The 17479-nt window shown below is 52.7% G+C and overlaps 4 protein-coding genes across 4 annotated transcripts; 2 read left to right on the forward strand and 2 right to left on the reverse strand.

Moving 5' to 3' along the window:
* Positions 1-2146: 2146 nt before the first annotated feature.
* Ash1l (Histone-lysine N-methyltransferase ASH1L) lies at positions 2147-4746 on the forward strand (the record flags this gene model as incomplete). The annotated part of the gene is made up of 3 exons (XM_037327661.1): positions 2147-3341; positions 3394-3773; positions 3823-4746. The coding sequence occupies 3 exons, from the start codon at positions 2147-2149 to the stop codon at positions 4744-4746; spliced, it is 2499 nt and encodes an 832-aa protein (XP_037174580.1).
* A 4989-nt stretch (positions 4747-9735) lies between these two features.
* On the reverse strand, positions 9736-10292 carry CGCA056_v012418 (uncharacterized protein; the record flags this gene model as incomplete). The annotated part of the gene is made up of 2 exons (XM_037327662.1): positions 9736-10051; positions 10234-10292. 2 exons carry the CDS (start codon positions 10290-10292, stop codon positions 9736-9738), a joined length of 375 nt encoding a protein of 124 aa, XP_037174100.1.
* Positions 10293-10494: 202 nt separating this feature from the next.
* CGCA056_v012419 (uncharacterized protein) lies at positions 10495-10740 on the reverse strand (the record flags this gene model as incomplete). Its single annotated transcript, XM_037327663.1, has 2 exons — positions 10495-10576; positions 10634-10740. The coding sequence occupies 2 exons, from the start codon at positions 10738-10740 to the stop codon at positions 10495-10497; spliced, it is 189 nt and encodes a 62-aa protein (XP_037174099.1).
* A 2827-nt stretch (positions 10741-13567) lies between these two features.
* On the forward strand, positions 13568-14878 carry PFA5 (Palmitoyltransferase PFA5; the record flags this gene model as incomplete). The annotated part of the gene is made up of 3 exons (XM_037327664.1): positions 13568-13682; positions 13739-14173; positions 14223-14878. 3 exons carry the CDS (start codon positions 13568-13570, stop codon positions 14876-14878), a joined length of 1206 nt encoding a protein of 401 aa, XP_037174007.1.
* Between the last annotated feature and the right edge of the window lie 2601 nt (positions 14879-17479).

Here is a 17479-nt window from a genome sequence, read left to right on the forward strand (position 1 = left end):
CCCGTATTGCACCTACCTTGCAGTCAAGTCGCTTGCCTGTCTGTGTGACTAGGCATCATGGGCGAAAGTCCAAGATTCCCTCTGAAGAGTTGAAATTGAGTCATTTCAATGCAGATATCGCAAGCCCGTGAGACTGAGGTTTTGTTGTGAACGGCTGGTAACTAACATTGTGGTGAATCGACTGAGACTCAAACTAGACAGTGCAACCTGGAGGGCGGCATGCAGCTGGGGCAAAAAGGACGATACGTGCGGGAAGTCCGAGGTGTGGTGTTGTCCATCATGCCTCTATCGGGGCGAGGCTCGGCCAGCACAGGCAAGAGTGGCGCGCCGGCGACAGAGACAGAAAGTAGGAGGTGGTCCGAGGAGATACAAACAGCACAACCAGATAAAACTTGAACATGTTCAACTCGAAACCCAGAAACCAACCACACATGATGCGATGGAAGGCTTTCAACTTATTGAATAAATTCGTTCTCCCCGCAGCATTTTGACTATATACAACTTAAATGCCCCGGGTCAGCCGGGAACTTGGTCAATTGCTGCGTAGTCAGCTGATGGAAGGATCCAATGTTCAACTTGGATGTATATAAGTGGAGGAGGACAGGATAGGATAGGACAAGAGCTGAGGAAGGGACAAGAGGAGACGACAGGAGAGGAGAACGGGGGACAGCCCGAGGGGAGGCACACGCACGAACCGTGGGTTTCTGTTTACCTTTTTTTGTAGAGACCAGGTCGGCGGCCAGATCACGCTTCTCTATGTACCTCGCTCATCCTTCCGTGTCTGCAGTCTCACTGCCCAACCTCATTCTCGTTCGCACAACCATTTGCCATCCGCATCCGCATTTACCTGCTTTGACTCGGCTTTTGACGAAGGACCGGACCTGACAATACTGGCCGCAGAGGAAAGCGAGGCACTTGTAAGGAGAGACCAGACTGCTGCGGCGTATCCGTCCACAATTAAGGTCCTCTCTGACACAGCGCCTACACCTCGCCGCACGCCAGACAAGCCTTCCCGCCCTGGGCCCTCTCGCTCTCTCTTTCTTCGAATAAAGACTGCGTGGTCTGTCTCCTCACCCCAGCAAGCACTTTACCCACCACAAGCACCTCCTGCGGGAAGTCTTCTCACAACCACCGGATCTTGACCACCGTCTCCCACTTCGTACTTCTTCGCTCAACCGCCTTCTTCGTCTTCACTGCTGTTGGATTGCCTCCTCGCACAACCTAGACAGTCTCTCTGTCTGTTCCAGAAGACCGTGACACTTTCACACGAGATCATCGCAAACAGTCGACGAGGAGTAGCAGCAGCAACAGTGCGGTAGCAACGCAAGCAATCAACCGAGAGGACAAGCGGGCGAGCAGTCACATCCGTCAATCAGCTCGCTCCATCCCCCCAACCATCCACGCATCCATCCTCCTCCATCAATCAATCAATCAATCAATCAATTCACATCGGTCGCGTCCCCACTCTCCGCAACACGACACGGAACGTCCCTCAAGCCATCCCGCCTTCCATCAAACCGCTCACTCACTCACATACCGCGTCTCCCACCTCATCTCTCACACCTTTTCGCGCCTCTAGCCGCGCAACCTCTCTTTACTCCCACACATCAGCCCGCTCTTACCACAACCCTTTTTGCTTATCTGGCACGGTCCAGAAAATTTCATCAACCGACAAGCTGCAAATTCAAAACTATTTCTCAACAACAGCCAACCTTTTCAAGTTTCTTGTCTTTGTTGCAGACTCCAATTTTTTCCGCCTTTCCCTTGTCAAACAAACAACAGCCCCCTTTTTTTCTCCCTCAGGGCGCTACTGTTCTTGCACGGTAGCTTCTTCAGCACTTGCAGCACAGAGAGTACCTCGCAGACCAGCTCCGGAGGTTACCTTATTGCCACTCAATGCCCGGCGAGTAAGCTAAAGGGTAGCGAACGAACGAGCCAATTCTGCGTGCCTGCCCGTTTCCGCACCCCTGTCCAATCCAAATCCCTCCTTCCGCTTTTCGTGTCGGGACCTCTGCCACCCCCAACTTTCTTCCACGCACACACCTCATTTTGGAACGCGTCGCAACTCGACTCGAGATACTCTCGAGAAGCTTGTCGACTTTGCCAACGCTCAAAATCGCGTCGAGACTGGGCTTTTCATCCCAATATGTCTCTTTTTCCCAGCGAAAGCGGCTTGTCCGCTGCCGCCACTGATTGCTCTTCCAACATCGCGTCGTCGAGCTCGACACCCCCTACTAGCATCTCCGACGTTGCCAGCCAGGCCTCGGACGGCCCCAAACTCGACGATATGCCCGTCCTCCTCGAGACCGAGACTCACATTGAAGCCCATATCGAGGCTCAGATCGAAATCGCTCCCGAACCTACTATTGCAGAGCCCGCTGCTCCGGTCGAAGAACCTGTTGCACCTACCGAAGAGCCAACACCCGAAACTTCCTCAGAACCGCAGTCTGCTCCCCGTTCACGTCGGTCTTGCTCCGGAAAGGCCGTATATAACTTGTCTCAACTGAGCGGTACCGCTAACCGCGGGCACCGACGCGCCAAAGGCGATGATGTGGCCAGCAGTCGTCGCAGAACCATTTCAGGCGACACACTCGTCAATGGCGAAGCTGATGCCGTCTCTCGTGTTGCTGGCAACCTGATTCGCGACGGGATCGACGCGTTGGACCTTCAATGGTCCGTCGGCGAGCTCAAGGCCCCGCGCGCGAAGAAGGCCAAGACGGAGAAAGCAGAGACTCCCAGGCTTACCCGCCACACTGCCCGCATTTTCAACACTCCTGTCGACTCGCTTGCGACCAAGGTTTCAAGCCTGGGCAAGCGAAGTCGCAAGACTTTTGAGCAAAAGATCACCAAGATGTCACGCGAGCTGCGCCGCCTCCAGGACACGAACGAATTTGCCGGTATCGAGGAAAAGCCCGTGATAAGGACGGTCTGGTCGAACGGAAAGATGGTTATTGTCGATCAAAATGGCGATCCGATCCAGCCCAAGAAAAAGGCCAGGTCTGAGGAGCCGAAGAAGGAGGAGGCAGCAGTGGAGAAGCCTGCAGAGGTTGAGAAGCCCAAAAAGACGAAGCGCACAAAGAAGTACCTCGATCGTGGACTGTATGCTGGCCAAGCGACTCCTGCCGACCTGACCAAGGGTCTGTCGAATGCGGAGCAAAAGAAGCTCGCACAGACTCCCGAACTTCAAGGTTACGGGCGTCCCAACAAGGCGCTTCCGCTGCCCATGTTCAGTGGCTTGCGATTGCTTCTCAGTGGACGCGACTTCAAGCTTCCATTTGATGTCTGCAACCCTCTGCCGCCCGGACAACCGAAGCCTGACGAGTTCAGGAAGATGACGAAGAGTATGTTTCGATTTTGTACGCTGGAGTACTTGCTTATACTAACTTTTGGTAGACCGTTTCATCGGCGATTCCATCATCTACTGGAAGAAGACTCCTCATTTCCTGGACCAGTCCAAGTGCGTCTGCACACCCGACGATGGCTGCGGCGAGAGCTGCCAGAACAGAATCATGCTCTACGAGTGTGATGAGAAGAACTGCAATGTTGGGCGCGAAAACTGCACGAACCGCGCCTTTGCCGATCTTCAGGAGAGAAAGGCGGGCGGTGGAAAGTACCGTGTTGGTGTTGAGGTCATCAAGACGGCTGACCGTGGCTATGGCATCCGCGCCAACCGTTGCTTTGCGCCGAACCAGATCATCATGGAGTACACGGGTGAGATCATCACAGACGAGGAATGCAGCAATCGCATGGAAACCAAGTACAAAGACAACAAGGTACGTCTCCGACCAGTCACATGTTGCGGACATGAAGCTTACATACCAGTGCTACTATCTCATGAGCTTCGACCAGAACATGATCATTGACGCTACGACTGGTAGCATCGCTCGCTTCGTCAATCATTCATGTGCTCCCAATTGCCGTATGATCAAGTGGATCGTATCTGGCCAGCCCAGGATGGCGCTTTTCGCAGGAGACAAGCCCATCATGACTGGAGAGGAGCTCACGTACGACTACAACTTCAGTCCTTTCAGTGATGAGAACGTCCAGAAGTGTCTCTGTGGCGCACCGAATTGTCGCGGCATTCTAGGGCCGAAGCCTCAGGAAGTCAAACAGCCCAAGCCGCCCAAATCGACTCTGAAGGCTGTGGTGAAGGGTGCTATGAAAGCTAGCAAGCGCAAATTCGAGACGCTGGTTGGAGATGATGACGAGACTGGCAGCGCTGTCAAGAAGCGCAAGATCAAGGCTGCTAAGGGAGCGAGACATTCGCTGTCGGCTACAACCAGCCTGAAGGCCGTCAGCAAGGCCGCTACAAAGGGCGCCGCAACTGTTAAGAGACGCGTGTCGGCGATGGCAATTTTGAGCGGCAATACGAAGTCGACTCCGGCAAAGGCGACGCCCACGAAGGCAGTCGCCAAGAAAGCGACACCGAAGAAATACACGGCTCCCAACCCGGCGCGCAAAGCTACCGCTGTCCGTAAGTCGGGCAATGGAAAGATGCTCAAGACGTACGGAAAGGGTTCGCCCAAGAAGGTGTCGAGCCGTGCACCCAGCATGACGATCGTGGCTGCGGGGGCAGAAGATGACGAGACACCCGTGAAGAAGACAACGATCGCTACCAAGCTGCACAGGAGCCTTAGCAAGGCCTCGCGCAACGCGTTGGAGGAGCTCTCTCGCGAATCTACTATCAGGCTCGTTAGCCCCGAGCTTGTGAGCCCCGGGGCGACCATCACAGCGCGACAGGACTAGAAGAGGGAGCGTGGCGGATGAGCTGTAGCTTGTGCACGGCCAGTGCTTAATCATTTAATCGAGTTCTGACGTCGACAAACGAGGGCGGTCCGGATATGTTTGGCGTTCGCAGGTGTTTTCGGTCTCTCAACAGGCGAACGGGGACTTGTATATTATGGTATGGACGGACATGGGGACGACGACGAAAGGGTTGATGAAGGGGTGGCGGGAGGCAACAGCATCAGCTTGTCACTCGCGGAGCAGAAGGCATTTTCTCCATCTCGCTGCATACGTACGATCGGGCCACTTGGCCAGTGCCGGGTCATGTTTTTGATAGTATTTTTTTTGCGGTGGCAGCAGAGACAGGTCTGGGCATATTTTTTCTACTGCATCATTTCCGATTGGCAAGGGTCTCTCCGGCGGCGGTTATCGTCGACGCTCTGAATACATAAAGCACACATGTTTGATGATGAAGTGGTTATTTTGCATCGAGTTTCGGTCTCAGCAGCGCAGGGTTTGTGGCTCACCGTGAGCTCACCGAAGGGTAAATTATAAGGCGGCAAGCGCTGATTGATGACTTGATGCCTTTCGAGGCGTCAGTTCTGAGGCGGCGTACTCTGAGCCATTCGTCTGACCGAGAATCGCTGAACGTGGATCCGTCACCGACCGGAAAAGGGACTTTTGTTAGCACCCCGGACGGAGCCTTTGTCTGGTCTTTCACCGCCTGAAACAATTGATACTGGACGTTGCTGAAGCGTGGCGGTGCTTCTAGAAGCTTGCCTGATTGATGTGCTCATCACCTGACGACGACTTCATGCCAGGGAACTTGCTGCGCATCTCTGTCCCGGGTTTCCAAGGTAGAGCGGCAACCAATCTATGTTGCCCGTTTGTGTGGTTCGAGCAAATGGATTATTACTTGAGACAATACGGGCCGAGATGATGATGTAATAGATTGTATGCCTTGAGCGAGACCGAGTGAGAGAGGCACAGAGGCAGAAATGTTTTAGTGTCACTTGGTTCTTCTATGAAAGGACCGCTGGGTGTGATCTGGTTGGTTGGTTCCAAGTCCGCCGAGTCTGTGCCCCAACAACGTCCAGTTGAAATGGGTAGGGCGCGCCATGGGGCCCTTGCAGCAGCTTGATTTCCTGACAAGAGGCACGGATGCGTTGAATTTAAAAGGTGCTCTGAGGCGTTGCATCCATAGCACCCAGTGCACTTTAATGAGCCAAGGATGGTGGGTATTGGAAACAGACTGTCGGGTTGGGCCTTTGCCTCGAAGGAAAGCAACTGGAGGGGAGGCGGAGCTGGTTGGCTGGTGATGATTCGACGAGGATGCGCGTTAGAACGGTTAGGCAAGGCGCGCGGCACAGTACTTTGTAGCGCCCTCCATTACGTAAGTGGGCTTGGGGAGGCTCTGCGTGAAGCGCACTCAGGTACCCAGATACGTGCTTTATCTTATCTACTTGAGCCTCATTCAATGTCCGTCCAATCAGAAGCTTACCCCACCACTTCCCAAAAGACCCCGCCATCTTCGTGTTCAGGGATTTCACATCACCCTTCTTTTTCCTCTGCTACTCCTGACCGACGACAGCAAACAAACCGAAAGCTTCGCGCGCTCGCCCTGCGCAATTCTGCCCACGATAGTGTCAGAAAACGGGTAAGCAAGGCATCTTTCATTCCTCTAACGCGAAATTCCAAGTGGATCTCAGCGTTGCGCAGTGGCGCGTTTCCCAGATTTACCTTAGCGTTATGGACTAAGTAGGCTTCCCGCAACGGACCCACGCCGTGGGCGAAAGGTACGGTGTATCGACGTCACATCCTCTTGGACTGAGGTCCAATTCGCGTGCTGCGGACGGCGATGCGTCACGAACGTCACCAAGATACCGAATTTTTTGAATTGTAAGGGAAATGACATTGTATTCTATCTGCTATCCAAGAAAAACAACCCTGTCTATCCTTCTATCCCGAACTCCACAAACAAAAGAAACTGTCGATGATGGCGGTCCCCTACCAAGAGAACTGTTGCTGGTTGTTTCGTAAAGTTACATAATCTCATCCGTGGCTGAGCAGTCGTTCTTTTCCCTTGCTCAACTATTTCCTTGCGTTTGCTCTCCGGATGCGGACCACCTGCTATTCACCGCTAGTCGTGAGCTTGAGTGAAGGCGACTGGGGTGGTGGCGGCAGTGCTGGTTCTACACCGAGCGATGTTGTCTTGAGATGATGATGCTCGGTCCGCCGTGCCATGGGCGGAGTTGTTTGCGGAAGTTGGCGGGCCAGAAGTGATGGGCGGCCAAGCTTGAGCTCACTCTGCTGGCTGTCCCATTGACTCGGCCGAGCAGCTATCCATGTGTCGAGATGGCATTTATCGGTTGGCTGGCAGAGCAACCTGCTGCATGCTGCAGTATTCACAGCGCCAGTGCTGGCAGCTTGGGCAAGCTGAGTCTGTGGAAGCGTTCAAGGGACCAGTGCTGCAGTTGCTGCAGTACCAAACCCAAGTGTAGGTCACCGCGGGCTTGCTGGATCGCTTGCTGCTGCCGCCGGTTCCACGGCTGGAGGAAGAGGAGTGCTTGTGGCTGTGGCTGGGCATCTTGACTGATTTGAGTGTTTGATGAAGGTCGAAGGTAAATTGAGAATGAGAGAAAGGTCTTTGCTCGAGTTGCTGCTGCTTGAAGCTGAGAGGAGTTGGTGGTATCTGAAGTAAGTCGATGATGAGGATGATGTGATCTTGTTCGGAAACTTCAACAACTCTGGATATCACAGCTTTCTTATAACTCCCGTGGGATCCCCAGAGAACGCCTAATGGCGTACAAAACCTTTCGCGATATGGTATTTGGTGTCATTGCGCACTTGGGCATTGTCGTTGAGGCACAATCCCAGCACAGGGCGGAGCCGGTTCCGGTTCGGTAAGTAACAATTCCCTACAATAACGTATATATCGAATCGCGCAACTGCGCTTCACGCAATTTCAGCACCAATTCCCAAGTTGAACTTGTCAATGCCCTGTCTACTACCGCAACTGTCTGAGACTCTACGACAAGAATACGTGTGTGAGCTTTTCTTTTGCAGTTCGTGACAGGGCGAGAGGCAGTGCCTCCGGTGTGTGTACCTCAGGTATCGGTGTCAGCTCCGCGATCTTCCAGCCCGCCCCGCCCCGCCTCGTGTGTCTCCGGCACCGAGACCTTGGACCGGTCCTTTCACACCTCCTTCTAGTGTGTGCACTTCTGATTCTGGTGCCTGGCGGGGGTCTTTTCGAAGCACCCTCGAAAACTTCTTGTGCGTGAGACTACCGACCCCGCGGCGCTTGATCACACCCTTAAAAGGACTATGCGTGCTCTAAAAACGGCGACACCCAATCGCACGTCTCAAAATGTCAGAGAGATGTTGGTCTCTTTGCGGGTAGGCGCGGTCCTTTTGGTTTCTGTGGGTTGCATTTCGCTTCATGCGGTTACGTGGGGCCTATGACTCAATATGCAATGCGAGAGAGCTTGAAGTGACTGCACTTTAAAAGTACCGGTGCAACAACACCATGGCCGTGAGAAATCGGGATGCTGCTGCTGCTGTCCTCAGCCGTGGGCTTCACTTCTCGCGATAGCTCTTCAGGTCGAGGTGGCGCTGGCTGTGGCTTGAAAATGAGGTTGGTTTCACGAACGAGGCACCGGGGGCACCAGAGGCGATGCAAACTGTCTGAGACTTCTTCCTCAGGCTGAACTCAGCGACAGAAAAGAGGCGTGTCTTCTTGCCAAGGATTACTGTAGCACGAGATCTATTAAGATGCGCTCTTATCTTCATCTTTGGACGAAGAAGCCCCTCGGACAAACCCATTCGCATCTCACGTCGACGTCATTTAAGGCTGACTCGAGGTTCTCAACGTTCGCTCACATCGCACAAACTTCAGGGGAGCCTTCGGAATATAGAATTGTGGCTGGAAACAAGGGAGTGAGATCTATTGTAGAGAGTGTGTCGTGAGACATCTAACCTGTAGACATGACCCCAGACCCGGACAGACATGGATGGAAAAGGAAAAGTGATACCAGAACCGCGCCAAGAAGTCTAGATGTGAGCCAGTCCATCAACAGGAAACCGCGAGCATGTCCCCATCTTGAATCATCCGACAGCTAAGAAACGTTGCCAAAAGAAAAGAAAAAATCATCAATGACACAGTTCCCCGTGAGAAAAAAGGTAGGTACATGCAGATCATAACTCCAAAAGATCAAACCCCCCATTCGTATGCTCACAAAACCCCCGAGTGGCAAGAGTCCACCTCGGCCACTTCGATTGGTCCAATTGACCAATGAGTCTTCGCAAGTTCCGTCTAATCCCGCTCTTCGACACATGGCAATTGGGTCGAGATTTGACTTGTCAGAGCTGCATCAGACGATTCTCTTCGTCGACCACTCCTCAAGTGCAAAGCGGCGAGGTAGTAACATGGTTCATGATCGAGGAAGCTCTTAGGCGACCCTGACCTTGACCTGCTGCAGAGGACAGTTTGCGCAGCGGAAGATGTTACAGTTGGGGCAACCCGGAGTCGAGTTGCAACTCATGCCCGAATCACCACATTGGCACTAAGAATCATGAGCATTGATAAAACATTATTCGGGATCGGGCTTCCACTTACGCATGTCCAGACCCATTGGTACTCGTACTTCTTGGAAGAAGACTTTGAAGAATGCTTGTGAGAAGATGCTGAAGGCATGTTGGAGTAGAAGAGACGAAACACTGGGAGCCAGTAGTGAAGATGGAGTAGTATCGGGGGGTGATTGAGATCTTCAAAGCTCTGTGAGGAGTGACAATAGAATCTGGAGGTCGATGATAATCCAAAACTTCAGGCCACAACAGCAGCAAGCTCTATCTTCTTATACATATCCTCCCAGAGGTAGATTCGAGACTTCTCGCGGGCTCCCATATGAATTCGAGGCCAAGTGTCATTGACATTGTAAGGCGATGTAATTACAGACAACCGAAGCTATCAGCCACATACGGCGACCACTAGACGCCTTTTCACGCGATGCCTTAGGCGGTCTCGCCGAAGATGTGAATGAGTCCTTGCTCGGTGGGGTCCCTTTTGTGAATCGGTGTCGGTAGCTGCTGCGGAAAGGCATCCTCGTCCAATATCAAGGATTCATAGTTCAAGACAGGATGGAGCAAGACATCCACCCCCGCGTCGTGCCCAGGCTTGAGGTTTGCGCCTCTCGATTGGAACGTCTCTGCGCGATTCATTGGCAAGGAGCCTCGCTCGTCATGGCCCTGCGCGTTTTGCGCCTTGAGAGCCAGGGCCGTCAAGGCCGATGCTACGGTCCGCCTAGGCAGATATGGCATGCTGCAGTCCCTGTGGAACAGTTAGCTCAAGACAAACTAGCCGAGTTCATCCACAGGGCATGGGGCCAGATGACTCTCTGGTTGCCGAAGCTACGGAGAAGGATGGCCGAATGAGAGGCGAACAGCAGGGTGCGAAGAAAAAAAGGACCGGAGAGCGAGGACGGGAAAATAGCAAGGGACGAGGCGAAAGACCTTGATTGCGGCTCTGCGCGCGAATTGGCGGTGGGGGCAGGTCTGTTGTCTGGCTGCATTGCCAGTTCTTGGTGAGGAGTTGGCAACCAGGAGGCTCAGGGATTACCACACACCAAGAAGGAGGCTCTGCGGCTTATTTCGGGTTGGTGCGGATTAATTATGCCTATTTGGTACTTTGAAGGCTGGCATTGGGAGAGTCCTCTTTGGCGAAGCGCAGCCGCCTTGGTTCCCAAGGGTTCCCAAAGTCCTGTACACCGACAACTAGGCAACCGGACTCCACCAGTAACCATGGAAGGCGGGCTTGTCTTCGAGTGTTGGGCAGCGCAGAGCCGCAAAGGAATCTCTTCGGCTGAGTTTAGCTCTGTGGCACACTGCAACCCGCGACAAAGTCGACTCATACGGCTGTTGCGGTCGTACATTCCACCAACCCGGGCCCGATCTTGTGTCTCTGTCTCCCTGCAGGCGTGCATGGTCGAGAACGGGGATGTGAGTTGCATGTGTTGACATTGACGAAAGCTTGAAGGTCTTTCTCGCTCTTTTGGCTAGACCCGCATCAACTTGCAGGCAGCAGTACCTTCCCATCAGAAAGGATAACGAAGCAGGCTCTGGTCTCACTGTCGGACCCCATGTCCCAAGTCTTGGGACAGTGTAAGCATGCAGCTGAACCCCGCCTTCTTCATACATCCCATCACGTGACCACTGAACATCCCGGTGATCGGCTCTTGGCCACAGTTGATTGACATTGGGGTTATTGTTGTTGATATCTCGGTGTGGTTGAATCTCGGCTGACCGATGGCAATGCAGTACATTGACGATCCAACTTGTCGAGGAATGTGAAAGCCGGGGGTGTTTTGTCGTAATGTAGAGGCTCGCCGTTCAGGATCATACGACGGCAGCGACATCACACTGCTATACGAAAGTATAAAGTTAGAAGGGGGGAAGGAAAGGGTGGTAAACATGATGAGTAGGATGGGGAAAAAATAAGGATAATGTCGACGATAGGAACAAAGCGGAGGTGAGATACTCCCTGCTCCAAAAGTGTCCGCCCTTATGTGTAGCAGAACTGTCGTTCGAGAAGATCGATAAAGGGGTAAGGAGGGTCGGATGCAAGGTTGGAAGCTGAATGAGCATATATGGCTTTGATGGGTTCCGATATCTCTGATAACGAGCACAGCATCGTTGGAATCTGAATTGTTGATGCGTTGGTGGTCGTCGACGGTCTCGACGTATTGAGAATCGGCAGCTACTCTCCTGTTCATCTTGATTCTTCACCGTCTGGTCGTCGGCTGGTGATGAATGCCACACAAAGGCACACTGTAAGTCCATTAATCGACAAGACTTTTCGTCGATTCAGTCGGCGGATCGGCGGATCGGTCGGTCGGTTTGCTTTAGGCGATTTGTGACTGAGATTCGGGTTGCCGTTGAGAAGACATTGAGAGAGGATGTGCCGTTATATACTCGATGTTGAGGCTCAACACCACACCACCTTACACTTCAGGCCAGCAAGCTAGGGCATCCCTGCAGCAGCCGTGATCAAAAGGCTCTCGCATTGAAGCCCTGCGAGACTGACCAGCTGACGACTTAGGAATAGAGGCCTTAGGAGGCTGCAAACTTGCAAAACTAACAAAAGTACTCGCTCGAAAGAGCCTCGGCTGAAGTATAGCAGAGATCCACTGTGAATGGACCCATCTGGTCATGCCGTTCTGGCGGTGGCTGGCTGTCTGGCTTACTGTACAGGCCTTAGAGCCGCAGGTCAGAACCACTGAGAGACGACAAGATGGTCTTGGTGTTACCTCACTAAACGTTTGCGGCTCCTCCGCAGCTCCTCCTGTCATCGTTCAAAATTGTCAAGCAAGGATGTGAAGCAAGCTGTGCGGCTTCTGAGGCACGCAGGCGCCTTGAGTAGCGAATGACCGAGCGCATGGTTGATGAATCACGGCTGGAAGGAGAGAAGATGTCTTTGAGAGAACAGTTGTGGGGCTGGTGAGCCCACACATCTGTGTAAAGTCGAAAAAGTCGTATTATAGGTGTGATACACAGGGTTTGTGAAGCTTGATGTAGGAAATGTGTGCCTGGGAGTTCACCGAAAGGTGGTGTGCTGCATCTCGACCGATAGTAAATCTCGACATAGAACCAGCATATTGACAGTATACTTCTATTTAACCAGAGCTGCTGAAACAGTCCTGAGAGAGGTCTGCAATAGGCGTTGATGGCTCGTATATCAGTCGGGGTCACCGTGGATGCCTAGATGAGAGCTGAAGTGAATGCGGTAATAAGAGCGCCGGTTGTGAAGTGCGCCGCGAATCGAAGTCCTGTGACCACCATGCCCAATTCAAGTTGGCGACATCGCTGATTACAGCAACGTAAACACTCGCAAAGCTACTTTAGTTGACGCCCAACTTTGCTGGGCAGCAAGACGGACCTCAGGCCACGCTCTGTTGCAATGTTTGACGCGCGTTTGTAAACAATCATCGTGATTCGCTGCCGGCCATCAATCTCTGCAAACGAGGGTTTGCCGGATTTCAATACCTGGACCGTCCGGGGGAAAGGGAAGGCCTGCCATTCGATGTAGCGAGGGGAAGAGGAAGAGAGAAAAGTAGCAGTTTCAGGGGGCTCCCAATGGCGAAGTGTGTAGACGAGACATACACCGAAAGCAAGATGATTCGCATGAACAGGTGGGTGTAAATGACGACGATCGATGAGTGATGGAAAGGCAGTGTTTCCGGTTCAATTGCCCAAGTAGGTCGGGTGTGACAGAGACGGAGGTTGGTACGCGAAAAGTGTTGCCCGAGAGGCAGTAACGAGACAATAAAGTTGCGAAGAGAACACGCGATGTCCCTATTCGTAGAAGGAAAGTACACTGTAATTAATGAGGTACCTAGGTGGGTGGGTGAGGTGATAGGGCTGAGTATGTTCCACTTTGGCAGGCGTTGTTGCGGCATTCTTCTGCAGCGCGTCTTGCCGTTGCATGCCACCATGTGTGAATGGATCGCTGTTGCAAAAGAATCTGAACAGTACGCCAGCCCTGTGGAAATTACAACGGGTCTTGCGCGGACCGGACGGCGGAGCAGTACCCGCTTCAGCGTCTGTCTACCTGTGGACACCGACACCCCTGCTCGCCTAGACGCTTGCTCGGCTGTCGTCCCGCCAGATGCATGGCACTGCGGCCTCCCAGCCAAACTTGTCTGGTGACGACAAACCCGATTGCCCGCGCAAACTTGACGCGGCCGCAAGTCCGCCGTCGATGCGCCGACCGAACCCTCATTCGTACACCTTACTCGTCACCAACTTGGAAACAGAACCTCAATGGTCCGGCAATGAATGCGCAACCGCCATGTCGGCCGCCACAAGCACAAAGTGCGCTTCGCGATGGGTGACGCGATTCATCCCAATCATCATTACCAGCACCAGCGGCTATGCCACCTACGTGATTATTGCGTACTTGGGAGGTTGGTCTAGCTCTCCCTTGCTTCATTTTCCAGTTATTAACCACTCTGCTCCGCAGTCGACTACTTGTACAGGACTAGACATGAACACGGTACCGCCATCGCGACAATCACGATATACCTCTTCTTCTACCTCTTAACGATTGCAACATACCTTCGAACCTTTCTCAAGATCAAAGAAGACCCCGGCCTGGTCCCGCTGGGTCCTCAGGCGCAGTTGCCCGATTCCAACTCGAAACGGAGGCGGAAGAAGGACGGAGACTTGGAGAGCCAACCGTACTTCACTGGTCCCGACCAAAACCCGGATAGCCCCGGCTTGGAAGACTTTTACAGCAGAGATGTCTTTGTGTGTGAAAACGATGGGCGTCCCAAATGGTGCTCGGAATGTCGCACTTGGAAACCCGATCGCGCCCATCACTCTAGCGAAATCGAGCGATGCGTTCGAAAAATGGACCATTATTGCCCTTGGGTTGGTGGCATGGTGTCAGAAACCTGTCAGTGATGAATCCCTTTGTTGGTGACGGTGATGCTGACCATGCACAGCCTTCAAGTTCTTCGCCCAATTCACCTTTTACTGCACCCTCTACTGTACAATCTCACTAGCGACCGCGGCCTATTGTTTGTCGAGACAAGTGCGGGAGGGCGGAGCTGACGGCCGGACAATATCTGGTGTTGCAATTGCCGGATTCTTTGGCATCTTTACATTCCTCATGACCGCAACGTCGTGGAGGTTCATTTTGCTGAACATTACTAACATTGACGCGCTCCGCAAGTCCTGGGTGCATCAACTCGCAATCCGAGTCCCCAACGACACGGGCCCCGGCAATGGATATGGTATCGTCACATATCCTCTGCCAAAGTATCCTCAGGGAGCACATGAATCATCAGATGCCACTGTTGACAGTGATACGCCTAGAGATCGCCTGGCAACCCGAGTGTTCGCTATTGTCAGCACCGACCCCGACGAAAACCCCTGGGACCTGGGCTGGAGGGGAAATTGGACGTCTGTAATGGGTTACAGCCTGATCGACTGGCTTCTTCCGATACATGGCTCGCCGTGCGCTGTACACGATAGCATGGTGAGCGATTACGAGATGGGACCTGTGGTGCAGGTCCTGAGAGAACGATACGGACTCCGGGACCCGAACCAACCAGCCTCGCAGGTTGAGATGCAAGAAGTGAGGCCAAGCGCACGTTGAGCACATATCCGAGATACCCAGTAAGACATGAGTTGGCGTTGGTTGTTCGATGAACATACTTTGACGAGCGTCTGCTTTGGAATACGCGGCACCGGCCACTCCATGCTCAGATCCGTTTTGTGTAATACTTAATCTAGTACAGAATAACCCTCATGCTTTATTTCCCCGCCGCCCATAGACATACCAGTGAAAGAAGTGTCAATCGAGGGGTTTCGGAGGATGGCTCCCCCCCCCCCCCAAAAAAAAAAAAAAAAAAAAGTGTCTAAACTGGGCTCCGAAGCTGTGATCCCTGGCAGCCACTCACACTTCTGGTCAGTTGACCAGTTGAGCCAGTTGGACCCAGGGCAAGTCCGATAGCGCAGTTATCAGATCTGAATCCGAATCACTCTATAAGGTGAGCAGGCAGTCGGTCCTCTGGGGAAAGTGCGAGTTGAGAGAAGCGAATAGTGACGTGAGCTGGGTGGAGTAAGGCAACATTTTCATGAGGCAGACGTCGGTTCAGCTACATGCAATATATATATTCCTGCTTATCAAAGCCTTAGATTTAAATATCTTGATCAGGAATAGTTGGAAATCACTCATGGTGGGAATGTCCCAACAGGGAAGGAAGTCAACCGCCACATCTGATTCTACACGCATCGCTTCATGTAATATCAGTGCAGGAACTGCACTTCATGTGCTCGCAGCCATTAGAGCACTTCATGGTGCCCTCGTCATCTGTCCCGCACATTTCGGCATTGTTATCCTGTTCGCAACTGCAGCATGTCCAAGACCCTTCAGGCATCCGTTGCCGGCTGTTGTTGGGAGGAAGGGATTCGGCGTCAGAATCAGAATCAGACCTGCCCCACGATTAGGTTAGCAAGTCTACATAGCAGGCATTGAATAATTCTCACATCTTGTGTAGTTGCCTTCCAGTTTGACGACAGATCGGAGAGTGATATTAATGATCGAAGTTGTTTGTTTTCTATCTTCCAGACCAAAAGCCGATGTGAGTTGAGGTATTGAGATGGGTTATTCTTGAAAGGATTCATATGTTCTTATATAATTCTCCTGAAGGTGTTTGTCTAGCACTGTCGCGAATTCGACTGTTTGAACTCTTGTCTTGAGCATGCTCGACTTTATACCACCGCCGCGCTTCGACGAGTAACGGCACGACAGAGCCGCCCCTGATGTTTCTCACCTACCTAGTAGCCACAATTCTTGGCCTGCGGTGAGAACTACGGAAGGCACTCGATTTCAGGAGATCTACCCCCAGTCATCAACATCGATGAGCACCCGTCGTGGGTAGGAGTATCTGTCTCTGACGACTCCTTCTGGAAGAGTATAGCTAGTCCAGGGGTGCATCCATTCTCCAAGATCCGATGGGTGGGTTGGATATTGCAGCTGTCTCAGACGCAGCAGGCAGAAGTTATGGGATGGCCCCCTCTAGGCTGGTTCAGTGATACCTTGGCCTCGATATTCCTGGTAAACAACCCATGGAGGACGACTTCTGACTGGTCTAGCTGCGAGATCAACTCTGGGAGATGACCTGATACCGATGACCGGGTACATCGTCCACCTACGCAGACCGACAGCCACCGCGGGATGCCCGAACTCTAGTCCGAGAAAGGGGCTAATGAGATGAGAAAGCTCGACCGCCGTGCTTCTTGACTTTACCGAGCCTTCACCCTCCCGGACGATGGATTGCTTGGGGTCCATGGGGCCGAGAGACAGAGACAAAAGTGCCGATTCTTTGCTCTCTTGCTCGGACAAGGCGACATCAGAAGGCAGCCAGAAGACCCACCCCATACGGCGTTACAGGACAGCATAGAATAAGGTTGCGTCAGGTAACTCGTTACTAGACTTCCCCCTTTCTACCACAGATACCACCTCCAGCCTTTCTTCTCTCAGTGCATGCTGAAATAGCTAAGCCCACAATGGACCCAATTGGAAGGGTCCACAGCTTGAAGTTGTCGTCCGTATGATAGCAATTCGTCCCAAGCATAAGATACCTACAAATAGGATACCAACAAACCAAATCGGAGTACAACTCCGTTGGATGACCGTAGTCGTCCAATCTGGCTTTGGCATCACAATATTGCTTCGACATTCCAAGTGGCTGGCGGGCCGCAAATTAGAGGTTTCAGGTAGGGCCAGTTGCCTGGTGCTGTTGGCGAGCCTCGCCTGTGACTTTGAGTTCTTACATCATAACCCAGACACTTTTTGCACTTCTACGGCCCCCCTCTGTCCGTAGGATCACGGGCCTCGAAAATTCACGCGATGGAATTGATATCGAATTTGTCGAATAGGTGAAGGCGATGGTCACGGCGTTACGTGAAGCGTGGGGTCGGGAGTATGGAAACTGACGCTCGTTGGCCATGTGAAAGCCCATGTCTCATTCCCCTCTGTCATCTTGGAGTACTAATCTCCAAGGGGTGTGACTTCGGGGCCTAAGATTCTGCACATGGTGATGGTTGGACCTGGAAGCCTTCCGTCAGCGAGCGGATGCAGGAGAACCAGAGGCTTCAAGCATCGGCGGCGTCGGATTGGCCGAATAAACGCTAGGGCAGCATATACGCCATGTGGTAATGGTAGCATTGGACAAATCTCAGCGCATAAGGC

This window comes from Colletotrichum aenigma (assembly GCF_013390185.1).
Source record: "Colletotrichum aenigma strain Cg56 chromosome Unknown KSG_Cg56_contig08, whole genome shotgun sequence".
Lineage (NCBI taxonomy): Eukaryota > Fungi > Ascomycota > Sordariomycetes > Glomerellales > Glomerellaceae > Colletotrichum > Colletotrichum aenigma.